Genomic DNA, 19181 nt, shown 5'->3' with positions numbered 1-19181 from the left:
ATGCTTGTGGCATAAGAAGCATGGGAGGAGGGCAGATTAGAAAGGGTAGTGAGTGGAGGGATGAAGTAAGATTATTAGTGAAAGAGAAAAGAGGGGCATTTGGATGATTTTTGCAGGGAAATAATGCAAATGACTGGGAGATGTATATAAGAAAGAGGCAGGAGGTCAAGAGAAAGGTGCAAGAGGTTAAAAAGAGGGCAAATGAGAGTTGGGATGAGAGAGTGTCATTAAATTTTAGGGAGAATGAAAAGATGTTATGGAAGGAGGTAAATAAAGTGTGTAAGACGAGAGAATAAATGGGAACATCGGAGAAGGGTGCTAATGAGGAGGTAATAACAAGTAGTGGTGATGTGAGAAGGAGATGGAGTGAGTATTTTGAAGGGTTGTTGAATGTGTTAGATGATAGAGTGGCAGATATAGGGTGTTTTGGTGGAGGTGGTGTGCGAAGTGAGAGGGTTAGGGAGAATGATTTGGTAAACAGAAATGATGTAGTAAAAGCTTTGCGGAAGATGAAAGCTGGCAAGGCAGCAGGTTTGGATAGTATTGCAGTGGAATTTATTAAAAAAGTGGGTGGCTGTGTTGTTGACTGATTGGTATTAATCTTTTTTTATTTTTATTATGCTTTGTTGCTGCCACCCACGTTAGCGAGGTACCACAAGGAAACAGACAAAAGAATGGCCCAATCCACCCACATACACATGTATATACATAAACGTCCACACACGCACATATACATACCTATATATTTCAACATATACATATATGTACATACACAGATATATACATATATGCACATGTACATTATTCATACTTGCTACCTTTATTCGCCACCCCATCACACATGAAATGACAACCCCCTCCCCCCACATGCACATGAGGTAGCACTAGGAAAAGACAGCAAAGGCCACATTCGTTCACACTCAGTCTCAAGTTGTCATGTATAATGCACTGAAACCACAGCTCCCTTTCCACATCCAGGCCCCACAAAACTTCCCATGGTTTACCCTAGACGCTTCACATCCAATGACAGCACATCGACCCCGGTACACCACATCATTCCAATTCACTCTATTCCTTGCACACCTTTCACCCTCCTAGATGTTCAGGCCCCAATCGCTCAAATTCTTTTTCACTCCATCTTTCCACCTCTGATTTGGTCTCCCGCTTCTCATTCCCTCCACCTTTGACACATATATCCTCTTTGCCAATCTTTCCTCATGCATTCTCTCCATATGACAAAACCATTCCAAAACACCCTCTTCTGCTCTCTCAACCACACTCTTTTTATTACCACACATCTCTCTTACCTTTTCATTACTTACTCGATCCAACCACCTCACACCACATATTGTCCTGAAACTTCTCATTTCCAACACATCCATCCTTCTCCACACAACTCTACCCATAGCCCATGCCTTGCAACCATATAACATTGTTGGAACCACTATTCCTTCAAACATACCCATTTTAGTTTTCCAAGATAATGTTCTCACCTTCCACACATTTTTGGATGCTCTCAGAACTTTCGCCCCCTCCCCCACCCTGTGACTCAATTCCGCTTCCATGGTTCCATCCACTGCCATATCCACTTCCAGATATCTAAAACACTTCACTTCCTCCAGTTTTTCTCCATTCAAACTTACCTCCCAATTGACTTGTCCCTCAACCCTACTGTACCTAATAACCTTGCTCTTATTCACATTTACTCTCAGCTTTCTTCTTTCCCACACTCTACCAAACTGTCACCAGCTTCTGCAGTTTCTCACCTGAATCAGCCACCAGCGCTGGATCATCAGTGAACAACAACTGACTCACTTCCCAAGCTCTCTCATCCACAACAGACTGCATACTTGCTCCTCTTTCCAAAACTCTTGCATTCACCTCCCTAACAACCCCATCCATGAACAAATTGAAAAACCATTGCAACATCAAGCACCCCAACACAAACCGACATTCACTGAGAACCAATCACTTTCCTCTCTTCCTACTCGTACACATGCCTTACATCTTCGATAAAAACTTTTCACTGCTTCTAACAACTTGCCTCCCACACCATATATTCTTAATACCTTCCACACAGCATCTCTATCAACTCTATCATATGCCTTCTCCAGATTCATAAATGCTACATACAAATCCATTTGCTTTTCTAAGTATTTCTCACATTCATTTTTCAAAGCAAACACCTGATCCACACATTCTCCACCACTTCTGAAACCACATTGCTCTTCCCCAATCTGCTGCTCTGTACCTGCCTTCACCCTCTAAATCAATACCCTCCCATATAACTACCCAGGAATACTCAACAAACTAATACCTCTGTAATTTGAGCACTAACATTTATCCCGTTTGCCTTTACACAATGGCAATATGCATGCATTTAATGTATGTATGACTCATGGTGAGGTGCCTGAGGATTGGCGGAATGCAAACATAGTGCCATCGGGGCTTGAACATGCAGGAGGGTGAAAGGCTTGCATGGAATAGAGTGAAGTGGAAAGGTGTGGTATACTGGAGTTGACGTGCTGTCAATGGGTTGAACCAGGGCATGTGAAGCATCTGGGGTATGCCATGGAAAGTTTTGTGGGGCCTGGATGTGGAGAGGGAGCTGTGGTTTCGGTGCATCATACATGACAGCTAGAGACTAAGTGTGAATGAATGTGGCCAATGTTGTCTTTTCCTAGCACTACCTCGCAGCAAGTATGAATCATGTACATGTGTATATATGTATATGTCTGTGTATGTATATACATGTATATTCTAAAATGTATAGGTATGTATATGAGCGTGTGTGGACGTATACATATATACATTTGTATGTGGGTGGGTTGGGGCATTCTTTTGTCTGTTCCTTGCGCTACCTAGCTAACGTCGGAGACAGTAACAAAGTACAATAAAACAAAAATACATACACATGCATTTCAACATATACATAGAGAGATATATACATATATACACTTGTACATATCCATACTTACTGCCTTCATCCATTCCTGTACCACTCCATCACACACAAAATAGCATCCCCCCCCCCAAAAAAAAAGGCAGCGGCAGGTACAGACAAAAAAAAGGCCACATTCATTGACATTCAGTCTCTAGCTGTCATGTGTAATTCACCGAAATCACAGCTCCCTTTCTACATCCAGGCCCTACAGACCTTTCCATGGCTTTCCCCAGACGCTTCACATGCCCTGGTTCAGCCCACTGACAGCATGTTCATATTCACTATATTCCTTGCATACCTATCACCCTCCTGAATATTCAGGCCCCGATTGCTCAAAATATTTTTCACTCCATCCTCACTCTTTCATTACTTACTTGATCAAACCACCTCACACCACATATTCAAATATTTCATTTCCAACACATCCACCCTTCTCTGCACAACCCTATCTATAGCCCATGCCTCGCAACCATATAACACTGTTGGAACCACTTTTCCTTCAAACAAACCCATTATTGCTCTCCGAGATAAAGTTCTCACCTTCCACACAATCCTCAATTCTCCCAGAACCTTCACTCCCTCCCCCACCCTATGACACTTCCACCTCCATGGTTCCATCTGCTGCTAAGTCCACTCCCACATATCTAAAACACTTCACTTCCTCCAGTTTTTCTCCATTCATACTTACCTCCCAATTAACTTGTCCCTCAACCCTACTGAACCAAATAACCTTGCTCTTATTCACATTACTCTCAGCTTTCTTCTTTCACACACTTTTCTAAACTCAGTCACCAGCTTCTGCAGTTTCTCATATGAATCATCAGCGAACAACAACTGACTCACTTTCCAAGCCCTCTCATCCACAACAGACTACATTCTTGCCTCTCTCTCTAAAACTCTTGCATTCACATCCCTAACAACCCCATCCACAAACAAATCAAACAACCATGGAGACATCACGCACCCGTGCCACAAATCAACATTCACTGGGAACCAATCACTTTCCTCTCTTCCTACCGATACAAATGCCTTACATCCTTGGTAAAAACTTTTTAATGCTTCTAGTAACTTACCACCCACACCATATACTCTTAAAACCTTCCACAAAGCACCTTTATCCACCCTATGATATGCCATCTCCAGATCCATAAATGCTACATACAAATCCATCTGTTTTTCTAAGTATAGCTCACATACACTTTCCAAAGCAAACACCTGATCCACACATCCTCTACCACTTCTGAAAACACACTGCTCTTCCCTAATCTGATGCTCTGTACATGCCATTACCCTCTCATAAATTTCCCAGGAATCCTCAACAAACTTATGCCTCTGTAATTTGAACACCCTCTGTAATTTGAACACTCACCTTTATCCCTTTTGCCTTTGTACAATGGCACTATGCATGCATTCCACCAATCCTAAGGCAATTCACTATGATCCATACATACATGGAATATATTTACCAACCAATCAAGAACACATAAGAACATTCACCCCATTTTTATCTAAATTCCACTGTAATACCACCCAAACCCACCACCTTGCCGGATTTCACCTCCCGCAAAAGTTTCTCTACCTCTTCTCTATTCACCAAACCATTCTCCATGACCCTCTCACTTTACACACCACCCTGACCAAAATACCCTATGTCTGCCACTCTATGAAACACATGCAACAAACCATCAAAACATTCATAAATAAAGTGAGCAAGACGAGGGAACAAGTGGGAACATCAGCGAAGGGGGATAATGGGGAGGTGGTAACAAGTAGTAGTGATGTGAGAAGGAAATGGAGTGAGTATTTTGAAGGTTTGTTGAATGTGTTTGATGATAGAGCGGCGGATATAGGGTGTTTTGGTCGAGGTGGTGTGCAAAGTGAGAGGGTTAAGGAGAATGACTTGGTAAACAGAGAAGTGGTAGTAAAAGCTTTGTGGAAGATGAAATCCGGCAAGGTAGTGGGTTTGGATGGTATTGAAGTGGAATATATTAAAAAAGGGGGTGACTGTATTGTTAACTGGTTGGTAAAGTTATCTAATTTATATATATGACTTATGGCGAGGTGCCTGCGGATTGGCAGAATGCTTGCATAGTGCCATTGTACAAAGGCAAAGGGGATAAAAGTCAGTGCTCAAATTACAGAGGTATAAGTTTGTTGAGTATTCCTGGGAAATTATATGGGAGGGTATTGATTGAGAGGGTGAAGGCATGTACAGAGCATCAGATTGGGGAAAAGCAGTGTGGTTTCAGAAGTGGTAGAGGATGTGTGGATCAGGTGTTTGCTTTGAAAAATGTATGTAAGAAATACTTGGAAAAGCACATGGATTTGTATGTACCATTTAGATCTGGAGAAGGTATATGATAGAGTTGATAGAAATCCTCTGTGGAAGGTATTAAGAATATATGGTGTGGGGGGCAAGTTGTTAGAAGCAGTGAAAAGTTTTTATCAGGGATGAAAGGCATATGTACGAGTAGGAAGAGAGGAAAGTGATTGGTTCTCAATGAATGTTGGTTTGCAGCAGGGATGCGTGATGTCTCCATGGTTGTTTAATTCTGTTTATGGATGGGGTTGTTAGGGAGGTGAATGCAAGAGTTTTGGAGAGAGGGGCAAGTATGCAGTCTGCTGTGGATGAGAGGGCTTGGGAAGTGAGTCAGTTGTTGTTCGCTGATGATACAGCGCTGGTGGCTGATTCAGGTGAGAAACTGCAGAAGCTGGTGACTGAGTTTGGTAAAGTGTGTGAAAGAAGAAAGCTGAGAGCAAATGTGAATAAGAGCAAGGTTATTAGGTACAGTAGGGTTGAGGGACAAGTCAATTAGGAGGTAGGTTTGAATGGAGAAAAACTGGAGGAAGTGAAGTGTTTTACATTTCTGGGAGTGGATCTGACAGCAGATGGAACCATGGAAGCGGACGTGTCACAGGGTGGAGGAGGGGCGAAAGTTCTAGGAGCATTGAGAAATGTGTTGAAGGCGAGAACATTATCTCGGAAAGCAAAAATGGATATGTTTGAAGGAATAGTGGTTCCAACAATGTATAATAACATTTATTTACGTTCATATTTATCATACTTAGTCGCTGTCTCCCACATTAGCAAGGTAGTTCAGGGAAACAAACAAAAGAATGGCTCCATCCACCCACATACACATGCATATACATAAACGCCCACACACACACACATATACATACCTATACATTTCAACTTATACATACTTGCTGCCTTCATCCATTCCCGTTGCCACCCTACCACATGTGAAACACCAACCCCCCTCCCCCCGTGCGCACATGAGGTAGCACTAGGAAAAGACAAAAAAGGCCACATTAATTCAGTCAGTCTCTAGCTGTCATGTGTAATGCACCAAAACCACAGCTCCCTTTCCACATCAAGGCCTCACACACCTTTCCATGGTTCACCCCAGACACATAACATGCCCTAGTTCAATTCATTGACAGCACTTCGACCCCGGCATACGACATCATTCTAATTCACTCTACCCCTTGTGCACCTTTCACCCTCCTGTATGTTCAGGCCCCAATCCCTCAAAATCTTTTTCAATCCATCCTTCCATCTTCAATTTGGTCTCCTGCTTCTCCTTGTTCCCTCCACCTCTGACACTTATATACTCTTTGTCAATCTTTCTTCATTCATTCTCTCCATGTGACCAAACCATTTTAATACACCCTCTTCTGCCCTCTCAACCACACACTTTTTATCAACATGCATCTCTCTTACCCTCTCATTACTTACTCGATCAAACCACTTCACACAATATACTGTCCTCAAACATTTCATTTCCAACATATCCACCCTCCTCCAGTTGCCCCTCTCAGCACATTAACATCCAAAAGTCTCTCCTTCACATGGCCATCAATTAACACGTAATCCAATAATGCTCTCTGGCCATCTCTCCTACTTACATTCGTATACTTATGTATATCTCTTTTTAAACCAGATATTCCCAATCACCAGTCCTTTTACAGCACACAAATCTACAAACTCTTCACCATTTCCATTTATAACACTGAACACCACACGTACACCAAGTATACCCTCAACTGCCACATTACTCACCTTTGCATTCAAATCACCCATCACTATAACCTGATCTCGTGCATCAAAGCTGCTAACACACTCACTCAGCTGCTCCCAAAACACTTGCTTCTCATTATCTTTCTTCTCATGACCAGGTGCATAGGCACCAATAATCACCCATCTCTCTCCATCCACTTTCAGTTCTACCCATATCAATCTAGAGTTTACTTTCTTACACTCTATCACATACTCCCACAACTCCTGCTTCAAGAGTAGTGCTACTCCTTCCTTTGCTCTAGTCCTCTCACCTACCCCTGACTTTACTCGCAAGACATTTCCAAGTCACTCTTCCCCTTTACCCTTGAGCTTTGTTTCACTCAGAGCCAAAACATCCACGTTCCTTTCCTCAAACATACTACCTATCTCTCTTTTACACACCTATTATAGCCAAAACATCCAGGTTACTTTCCTCAAACATACTACTGATCTCTCTTTTACTCACCTATCAATTGACATGTAATCCAATATGCACTTTGGCCATCTATCCTACTCACATATGTATAATTATGTATATCTCTCCTTTTAAACCAGGTATTCCCAATCACCAGTCCTTTTTCAGCATCCAAATCCACAAGTTCTTCACCATTTCCATTTATAATACTGAACGCCCCATGTACACCAATTATATCTTCAACTGCCACATTACCCACCTTTACATTCAAATCACCCATCACTATAACATGGACTCGTGCATCAAAGCTGCTAATACACTCCCTTAGATTCTCCCAAAACACTTGCCTCTCATGATCTTTCTTCTCATTCCCAGGTGCATAGGCACTAATAATCACTCATCTCTCTCCATCCACTTTCAGTTTTACCCACATCAATCTAGAGTTTACTTTCTTACACTCTACCACATATTCCCACAACTCCTGCTTCAGAAGTGCTACTTCTTCCTTTGCTCTTGTCCTCTCACTAACTCCTGACTTTACTCCCAAGACATTTCTAAACCACTCTTCCCCTTTACCCTTGAGTTTCGTTTCACTCACAGCCAAAACATCCAGGTCCCTTTCCTCAAACATATTACGTATCTCTCCTTTTTTTTCTCATCTTGGTTACATCCACACATTTAGACACCCCAGTCTGAGCCTTCGAGGAGGATGAGCACTCTCCGCATGACTCCTTCTGTTTCCCCTTTCAGAAAGTTAAACAAGAAGAGGGAAGGGTTTACACATAAATATATAAATATACTTTCTCATCTTTATCCATTCCTGGCACCACCTCACCCCAAAGGAAACAGCATTGTCACTCCATGCATCAGAGAGGTAGCACCAGGAAACAAACAAAGAAAGGCCACATCCACTCATATCCATTTTCTAGCTGTCATGTGTAATGCACCTAAACAAGAACTCACTATCCATATCCAGGTCCCACAGACCTTTCCATGGTTTACCCCGGATGTTTCACATGCCCTGCTTCAGTCCACTGATGGAATATTGACCCCACTATACCACATTGTTCAAATTCACTCTATTCCTTGCACACCTTTTACTGTCCTGCATGTTCAAACCTCAATCGCTTAAAGTCTATTTCACTCCATCCTTCCACCTCCAATTTGGTCTTCTGCTTCTCCTTGTTCCCTCCACTTCTGACACATATATCCTCTTTGTCAACCTTTGCTCATGCATTCTTCCCATATCTCCAAACCATTTCAATAGACCTTCTTCTGCTCTCGCAACCATATTCTTTTTATAACCACACACCTCTCTCACCCTTTCATTAATTACCTGATCAAACCACCTCATACCAAATATTGTCCTTGAACATTTCATTTCCAACACATCCATCCCCCTCTTTACAAACCTATCAGTAGCCCATGCCTCACAACCATATAATATCATGGAACTTCTATTCCTTCAAATATACCCAATTTTGCTTACATTATCCATTGCTACCAGAACCTTTGCTTGCTCCCCCATCCTATACCTCATTTCCACTTTCATGGTTCCAGTCACTGCCAAGTCCACTCCCAGATATCTAGAGCACTTCCCTTCCTCCAATTTTCTCCATCCAAACTTAATTCTAAAACAACTTGTCCCTCAAACTTGCTGAACCTAATTGCTGTGCTTTTATTCATGGTTACTCTCAACTTTTTCCTTTCACACACACTTCCAAACTCAGTTGCCAACTTCCATAGTCTCTCACTCAAATCAGCAAAAAACAACTGACTCACTTCCCACACTCTCTCATCCCCAATAGACTGCATACTTGCACCTCTCTCCAAAACTCTAGTATTTACATCCCTAACCACCAAATCCATAAACATATTAAACAACCATGGTGACATTACAAACCCTTGCTGCAGATCAAACTTTACTGGGAATCAATCACTCTCCTATCTTCCTACCTGTACACATACCTTACACCCTTGATAAAAACTACTCTGCTTCCAGCAGCTCATCTCCCACACCATATATTCTTAAGACCTTCCACAAAGCATCTCTATCACCCCTATCATATGCTTTCTCCAGATCCATAAATACCACACAGAAATCCATCTGTTCTTCTAAGTATTTCACACATGCATTCTTCAAAGCAAACACCTAATCTACATATCCTCTACCACTGCTGGAAACACACTGCTCTTCCCCAATCTGATGCACTGTACATGCCTTCACCTTCCCATACAATTTTACAGGTATATTCACCAAACTTATCCCTCTGTAGTTTGAACACTTACCTTTATCCCTCTTGCCTTTACACAGTGGCACTACATATGCATTTTTCCAATCTTCAGGCACTTCACCATGATCCATACACAATGAATATCTTACCAGCCAAACAACAACACAGCTATCCCCTTTCTTAATAAATTCAACTGAAATAAGATCCAATCCCATTGCCTTGCTGGATTTCATCTTCTGCAAGACTTTCACCATCTCTTCTCTTTTCACCAAACCACTCTCCCTGACTCTCTCACTTCGTACACCACCCCAAACAAAACACCCTACAACTGCCACTCTGTCATCAAACATATTTAACAATCCTTCAAAATATTCACTTCATCTCCTTCTCACTCCATCACTACCTCTTAATACTTTCCCTTTTGCTCCCTTCACTGATGTCCCTATTTGTTCTCTTGTCTTTTGCACATTATTTAATTCCTTCCAAAACATCTTTTTATTCTCCTTAAAATCTAATTATACTCTCCCACCCCAAACCTCATTTGGCCTCTTTTTCAACCGTTGCACCTTCCTCTTGACCTCCTACTGCTTTCTCTTATACATCTTCCAATCATTTGTACTCCTTCCTTGTAAGTACTACCTATACGCTTCTCTTTTCTCTTTCACCTCTCGCATGCCATATGCATCTCTTGCACATGCCATCACTGCTTCCCTAAATACTTGCCATTCCTCGCCTACTCCCTTCACTTCATTTGCTCTCACCTTCTGCTATTTTACGCTCGATCTATCCTAGTATTTCTTCACACAAGTCTCCTTTCCAAGCTCACTTAATCTCACCACTCTCTTCTCCCTGACTACAAATCTTCATCTTTGCCTCCACTAGATAGTGATCATACATCCCACCAGCTGCCCCTCTCAGCACAGTTGCATCCAAAAGTCTCTCTTTTACATGCCTATCAATTAATACATAATCTAATAAAGTCCTTTGACCGTCTCTTCTACTCACATACATATACTTGTGTATATCTCTTTTTAAACTATGCATTCCCAATCACTGGTCTGTTTCTAGCACACAACTTCACAAGCTCTTCAATATTTCCATTCATAACACAGAATACCCCATGGACACCAGTTATGCCCTTAACTGCCACATTACTACCTTCACATTTAAGTCACCCATCACTAAAACCCATTAATGTGCACCGTAACTGCTGACACTTACTCAACTGCTCCTAAAACGCTTGCCTCTCGTGATTTTTCCTCTCATGTCCAGGTACATAAGCACCAATAATCACCTATCTCTTACCATCCACTTTCAGATTTACTCACATCAATCTAGAATTTCCTTTCTTACACTCAATCCCACACCCCCACAACTCCTGCTTCAGGATTAGTGCTATTCCTTCCTTAGCTCTTGTCCTCTCTCCAACCCCTGACTTTACTTCTAAGACATTTCCAAACCATTCTTTCCCTTTACCCTTGAACTTCATTTCACTCAGAGGCAGAACATCCAGGTTTCTTTCCTCATATATACCACCTGTCTCTCCTCATCTTGATTACATTCAGTAATCAAACACATTCAGACACCCTAATCTGAGCCTTAGAGAAGGATGAGCACTCCCTGCTTGACTCCTTTTCTTTCCTCTTTTATTAACTGAAATACAAAAAGGGGAGGCTTTCCAGCCCCCCTTCCTGTCCCTGTTAGTCACCTTCTTTGACACACAGGTAGAATTCTTTCTCCCCTACCTACAAGATGGTGTACTTGGGCACTTCAAGAACATTATGGCTTTTATACAAAGGATTTATATTTGGTGGCATAAGGATCATATGTGTTTTGAGAAATGGACTTCGTTGGAATAGTTACACAAGCACCATGAAGCTTAGTAATTACTAACCTTGGATGGTGGCTTTTGTTGGCTTTTAAGGTCAGGCCCTTGTAAACTTGAATCCTGCCTTTGATTCTAAGGGCACCTTCATTATAATTTGAGGCAGCTAGGTCACCTACTTTAAATGAGTGCTGTAAACTAAGTGTAATGTAAGGTGTCTGCCTCCCATACATTTTCAAAGGCAATACACAGTTAACGTATATCGATGGTACAAGCATATGACATTTTCAGGATGATATCACTGTGCATCTGGACACTGAGACTACTTTTTCTAACAGTGTGAGCATCAGCAACCATGTGCTTTCTTTACTCTTCTTGGCTGCCACTGCCTTTCAGAAATTCTGCTTCTAGGTAATGTATTTCTTCCACCTGTGCTTGAAGATGGTTGGCTCTTACCTTTATAATGAGGAGAAAACCTGAATTCTCACTTGGAAGTAAAAAATGTGGGTACACATGAGATTTCTAAGTGCACTGGGTGCTCAGAATGCATGATCAGGTGGCAGCTTCCTGCAACACTTTATCAGTGCCTCACCTATGGACCCAACATGGACTTAAAATACTTCAGGAGCCTTGCCAATTCCATGCTTAGATATCTGCAGATGATAATCAAAGCCAAGGGAGAGATGACAAAGTGCTACAATGGAAGTATGACCACCTCTGAAAATGCATGGGGAGGCTATCAAGGTTTTTTTGCAGGCACTGTATATGACTTTTGAAAAGCTGCTTTTTGTGGCTTCAAAAGGCCTTCAAGGCCACTGTAAAATAACTATAAACCTTGTTCATATTCCAAAGTATCTATACCAAAAATCTTGGGCCTTTAGGAAGTGCTATGGATTAGCAGTGAAAGAGTACCATACAAACGCAGTAACACTTAAAAACTAACCCATTATCATATTTGATTGCCGTTTCCCATGTTGGTGATGTAGTGCCAGGAAACAGACAAAGAAAGACCTATCCACCCACATACCCACATATATACAGGTACACCACCGATTGTCCAGCAACTGATGGTTCGGTACCTCCTTTAATCCGGACAAAATTACACGAGGGAACTTGAAATTACCGCGGCCACCAGACTACTTTACTGGGCGACCACAGATGGCATTGTGTGTAGGGCGCACTTATTTACATTCTTTACACTGCACTTGTTGGTGGTGATACCGCAATTCTGTGAGATTCTCAGCTTATTTTGCTTAAATCTAACCATAGATATGGCTTCTAAGACATTTGAAAGTGTCAGTCATGGTGTCTAACGTAAACACCGGTCCATATCGATCCAAGATAAAGTAGCAGTGTTGAAAAAAATAGGACTGTGGTGTTTCGGTGCATAAGCTGTGTAACATCTATGGTATTGGTTCATCAACTGTTTATGACATACAGAAGCAAAAGGAGAAAATACTGAAATTCTATGCAGACAGCGATTCCAAGAAGCAAATGAATTTTAGAAACACAATGAAAGATGGTAAGAGTACTGAGCACTATCGAGTGATGATGGAATGGTTTCAACAGCGTTGGAGTAATGGAGTGGACTTGTCAGGTAGCATGATAATGGACCAAGCTTAGTTGTTCCATAAAGAACTTCAATTACAACATGATCATGACTATAGTGAAGGATGGCTTCAAAGATTCAAAAGCATCATGTAATTTCCTAAAATAAAGTGTGCGGAGAAAAGCGGTCTGCAAACCACGAAGTTGCTATCTAGTATGTGGACAAATTTGCAAAAATCATAGCTGACAAGCACTTCAGTCCTGAGCAGGTGTATTATGCAGATGAAACTGCATTATTCTGGCGATCCACATCTATAAAAACACTAACGACAGAAGACGAAGAAGACCCCATAGGATTCAAACAATTTAAGGACAGTCTTACCATCTTAGGGTGCTCAAACATTTAACATTTGTTTAATCTAAATTTCTAGCAGTCCATAGTATACTTTAGACACATGGGAGACGTATAATTAGTGGGTTAGAGATGTGCTGATAAATTATTACGTGACCACAGTTGGTCTGGCAAAATGGTTAATCCAGCAAGGCGTTGGAACCAAGAGTGCTGGAAAATCAGTGGTGTACTTGTACATACATATATACATACACTCAAAAATATATATCAAATATATATGGTATATATAAGATGGCCATGATGAGGGTATTTAGCTGCTCTTGCTATCTCAGCTACCATAGAAAATAAAAATCACTGTACAGCACAGAAATACAGAGATGTTTTGTACAACAAAAGATGTTATGAAAGTAGGGTCATAGGGAATATCATTACCTGTGTACCAGTAGAGAGGATGCGAGGTAAATGTTGTGTATGGAATATCCCGACTCCAAGGATTCCACTTCTGAGCAAAAGATATCTGATGACCATTGTTCCAGGTTACTCGGAAACCTTGCATATTTCGTGCTCTGGGAAAAAATGGAATTCACAGTCTTTTATTTTAACACCAAACATCTGCCTAGCTTTTATCATTAACTCCATTTTCAGTTACAGAGTTAATCAGGTATATACACCCTTGAAATTCATTCACTCATCCTTAATGCAAGTCATGTGTATTAATGTGAAATGTAAGCTTCTATATCAATACTACAGCTTCCATTTTTGCACACTGCACTGCTTTATGTTGAGATAATTCACTTATATAATTTTTGCACTCTTGGCATTAAAATAATTTTTCTAGAAGAAACAAGATCTCCATTACTACCAACTCCACACACAAAGCACTTCCATTTCATCCCATCCCTAGATGTTCCCCTGACACCTTGAAATATCTTTAACCTTAATCTATTCTCTACATGCATCCATCCATCTCTTTCACAATCCATCCCTTCTCCTTGTGTTTTTAACTACAATATATCTTCTTCATCAACCTACAAGGTATTACTAGATTATGCCTGTTTGAGGCTGTATCTTTGTCAGTTGACAAATGAGAGTATACACCCATCAAAAAGTTTCCCTAATGCCTCACTGTTTAAGCTGATATTATTCTATACATGTATGTATGGTTCATGGTTAAGTGCCTGAGGTGTGGCAGAATGCATGCATAGTGCCACTGTAAAGAGGCAAAAGGGATAAAGGTGAGTGTTCAAATCAGAGAGGTATAAATTTGTTGAGTATTCCTGGGAAATTATATGGGAGGGTATTGACTGAGAGCGTGAAGGTATGTACAGAGCATCAGATTGAGGAAGAGCAGTGTGGTTTCAGAAGAGGTAGAGGATGTGTGGATCAGGTGTTTGCTTTAAAGAATGTATATGAGAAATACTTAGAAAAACAGATGGATTTGTATATAACATTTATGGACCTGGAGAAGTCATAGGATAGGGTTGACAGAGATGCTTTGTGGAAGGTAATAAGAGAATATGGTGTGGGAGGTAAGTTGCTAGAAGCAGTGAAAAGTTTTTACCAAGGATGTAAGGCATGTGTACCAGTAGAAAGAGAGGAAAGTGAATGTCAATTTGCACCAGGGGGTGCAATGGCTGATTTGGGTGACTGAGTTTGGTAAGTGTGTGAAAGAAGAAAGCTGAGAGTAAATGTGAATCGGAGCAAGGTTATTAGGTTCAGTCAGGCTGAGGGACAAGTTAACTGGGAAGTAAGTTTGAATGGAGAAAAACTGGAGAAAGTGTTGTGTTTTAGATATCTGGGAGTGGATTAGGCAGTGGATGGAACCATGCAAGCGGAAGTGAGTCACAAGGTGGAGGAGGGGGGAAAGGTTCTGGGAGCGTTGAAGAATGTGTGGAAGGCGAGAATGTTATTTCGAAGAGCAAAAATGGGTATGTTTGAAGTAATAGTGGTTCCAACAATGTTATATGGCTGAGATAGATAGGGATGTGCGAGGGAGGGTGGATGTGTTGGAAATGTTTGAGGATGATATGTGGTGTGAGGTGGTTTGATTAAGTAAAGAAAGGGTAAACAATATGAGTGGTAATAAAAAGATTGTGGTTGAGAGAGCAGAAGAGAGTGTATTGAAATGGTTTGGTCACATGGAGAGAATGAGCAAGGAAAGACTGACAAAGAAGATACATGTGTCAGAGGTGAAGGGAACGAGGAGAAGTGGGAGACCAAATTGGAGGTGGAAGGATGAAGTGAAAAAGATTTTGAGTGATCGGGGCCTGAACATGCAGGAGGGTGAAAGGCATACAAGGAATAGAGTGAACTGGAATGATGTGGTATACCAGGGTCAATGTGCTGTCAATGGATTGAACCAGGGCATGTGAAGCATCTGGGGTAAACCATGGAAAGTTTTGTGGGGCTTGAATGCAGAAAGGGAGCTGTGGTTTTGGTGCATTACACATGTCAGCTAGAGACTGAGTGTGAACTAATGTGGCCTTTGTTGTCTTTTCCTAGCACTTCCTCACACGCGTGTGGGAGGAGGGGGGGGGCGTCATTTCATGTGTGGTGGGGTAGCGATGGGAATGAATAAAGGCAGACAGTATGAATTATGTACATGTGTACATATGTACATGTCTATGCATGTATATATATGTATACGTTGAAATGTGTTGGTATGTACATGAGCGTGTGTGGGTGCATATGTATATATGTGTATATGGGTGGGTTTCCTTGCACTATCTCGATAAAGTGGGAGACCGACAAAGTATAACAAATAATAATAAATATAATTATCTATCTTATTATTGTTGTAAACATTGCCATTATCATATCATCCTTTATCCTTGGGGACAGGGGTAAAAAATACTACCCAAAAAAAGCAGTAGCAGTGGGTTGGAAATCCTTCCTTCCTTGTATTGCAGGACCTAAATGTTGGAACTGAAGAAGGATCAAAGCAAGGAGTGCTCATCCAACTTAAAGGTTTAGGCTAGTGTGATAAATGTGCATGGCTGAAACCATTATGAGAAGAATGATAAGACAGGTAGCATAGTTGGGAAGGTTAAAACCATGGCTTTGAGAGGAAGGAAGAATATTAGTTTGGGATTGTTAGAGTGATGATGAGGGCAAAGAAGGTGGTGGTACTTCTGCTGAAGGAGGAATTGTGAGAATGCATGAGAGAGTGAAAGTGAGCAAAATAATGATGTGGGTGAAAATGAAAGTAGATGATTAGAGTGCTAAAGAACGGTAGAAAGAAAAGTGTGGAAGAGATGCGAGTATTCTGGAAAGAGATGAGTGCATCCAATGGCAATTTTGATGTGAAAGATCAAGAATTACAGATGAAAGATTTGAATCCAAAAGTGGGTGATGTGGCAGATGAGCATATAATTGGGGGCATGGGGTACCCTTGTGTGAATGAAAATGGTGTACAGTTTGTGGAGTTATGTGTTAAAAAAAAAGACTGCTGGATTCTGTACAGCTTGATAGGCACATTAAAGAAAGACTTTTGGATATTAAGGGGCAGTTGATGGATCACTTGATCACTTCTTGGTGGTGACAGGGGTAAAAGTTTGTATGGGTTTTACAAAAATATGAAACGATATTGGTGGGGAGAGGATGGTGAAGGTGAGGGAGCTTGGACAAGAAGCTTGAGTGAAGTGATAAAAAGAAAGATTGAGCAAAAGGCATGAGGTGAAAGGAAACAAAACCTAGGGAAGGAATGGAAGGTATTGTGGGAAGCAGTGCTTTCATGTGTGGGAGAAATGTGTGGCATGCAGAAAATGAGATGTGGGCAAGTGATAAAAGGTTGTGAATAGTGGGATGAGGAAGTTAAAAAGTTGCCAGTAAAGAGAAAAAGAGGTGTATATGCATTATCCACAGGGATGGAGTGCAAGTAATTGGAAGATTTACAAAAGAAAGCAAAAGATCAAGAGAAAGGTGCAGGGGTTGAAAAAGGGAGCAAATGAGAGTTGGGATGAAAGAGTATCAACAAATTTTAGGGAGAAAAAGAAAATGCCTAGGATAGTAAATAATGTGCTGAGAACAATATGACATGGGAAAATCAGTGAAGAAAGCAGATGGCAGAGGTGAAGGGGATTTGGAATGAGTGTTTTGAAGAACTGCTGAATGTGTTTGATGGTAGAGTGGCAGTTGTGGGGTGTTTAGGACATGAAGGTATGAAAAATGAGTTATGGCAAGTGGTTTGATCTAAGGAGAGGAAATTTTGAGAACCTTGCATAAGATGTAGTGGGGCAAAGTGGCTGGAGTAGATTGAATTGCTGATGAATTTCTCAAGAAAGGAGTGGACAGTGTTACCAATTGGCTAGTTGTTATTTTCAGTGTATGTATGGATCATTATGAAGAGCCACAAAAACTAAATGTTCTAATTACAAAGGTACAAGTTTGCTGACAAAATGAATGTTCCAATTACAGAGGTACAAGTTTGTTGTGTTTAGATATTAAGTTGTATGGGAGTATGGTGACTGAAAGGGTGGTAAGTGGCATACAAAGAGGTATTTGATAAGGGAAGAACACTGAGGCTTCATGGGTGATAGAGGACATGCAGATTAGGTGTTTGCTTTAGAGAATTTGTGAGAAAAACTTGTAAAAAAGAAAAGATTTGTATGTAACACAGCATTTATGTACATGGAGAAAGCATATGACTGGGTTGATTGAGATGCTTTATGAAAGGCATTATGAGTAAATAGTGTGAATGGAATGCTATGAAAAATACTAAGGAATTTTTATTGACGGAGTAAGGCACGTACACAAGCAGGAAGAGAGGAAGGTCACTGGTTCCACATGAGAAAGGGTCTGCTCCAGGAGTGTGTGATGCTGCCATGGCCATTTAATATGTTTACAGATGGGGTGGTGAGGGAGAGAAATAAGATGGTATAAGAGAGAGCAGCTAGTCTGTTGAGGATGTGGAAGCCTGGGAGGTGAGTCAGTTGCTGTTTGCTGATGACATGTTTCTGATGGTGAGAAACTGTAGAAGATGGTGTCTGAGTTTAGAGGAGTATGTGAAAAGAGAAAGCTGAAAGTTTATGTGAATAGAAATAAGGTTATTAAGTTAAGCAAGGGAGAGAGACAAACTGGATGGTGTGTGAGTTTGAATGGAGGGAACTAAGAGGAAGTTGGATGTTTTAACTACCTGGGACAGGACATGACAGCAGATGGAACCATGGGACCTGAAATAAGCTATGGAGTGGGTACAGAAGCTAAGGTTATTGAGGAGTGAGCAGGAAGAGAGGTCAGTGTCTATGAGAGCAAAGATGAGTATGTTTGATAGCATAGTACTCCCAACAGTTGCTGTATGGATGAAAAGTGTGGACCCTAAATCAAAACATGCAAAAGAGGGTGGAAGTGCTGGAAATTAAATGCTTGAGGACAATATTTGGTGTGAAGAGGGTTGATTTAATTAGGAATGAGGGTACAAAAGAGAGGTGTAATATCAAGAAGAGTATAGGTGAGAGAACCAAAGAGGGTGTGCTGAATTGGTTTGGACATGTAGAAAGAATGAGTGAGGAGAAACAGACTTAAAGGTCAAACATGTCAGAAGTGTGGGAAACAAGGAAAGGGGAAGCCTGAAAACAATATGGAAGGTTGGAGTGCAAGATGCTTTGAGTGATTGGGCCCTGAATATGTAAGAGGGCATGAGGTGTGCATGGAATACAGTAAATTATGGTGATGTGGTATACATAGGACAACTTGTTGTCCATGGGATGAACTAGGGTATATGAAGCACTCAGGAGATACAATGGTGAGGCCTGTTAGGTTTGACTATGCATAGGTGACTCTGGTTTTGCTGCATTATACA

General features: G+C 41.1%; 1 protein-coding gene across 3 annotated transcripts in view; it reads right to left on the bottom strand.

The window, feature by feature from the left end:
* The window catches only part of LOC139751403 (tumor protein p63-regulated gene 1-like protein), a 67836-nt gene that overhangs the window by 10337 nt on the left and 38318 nt on the right, over nucleotides 1-19181 (bottom strand). For all 3 annotated transcript variants that reach the window (XM_071666790.1, XM_071666788.1, XM_071666789.1), the window contains exon 6: nucleotides 13814-13947. In XM_071666790.1, coding sequence (XP_071522891.1) covers nucleotides 13814-13947 — 134 coding nt within the window. The remainder of the gene's footprint in view (nucleotides 1-13813; nucleotides 13948-19181) is intronic.

Source organism: Panulirus ornatus, chromosome 11 (assembly GCF_036320965.1).
Source record: "Panulirus ornatus isolate Po-2019 chromosome 11, ASM3632096v1, whole genome shotgun sequence".
NCBI classification, from domain to species: domain Eukaryota; kingdom Metazoa; phylum Arthropoda; class Malacostraca; order Decapoda; family Palinuridae; genus Panulirus; species Panulirus ornatus.
Note: the sequence above shows the minus strand (reverse complement) of the source record. Positions and strands in the feature narration are given on the sequence as shown.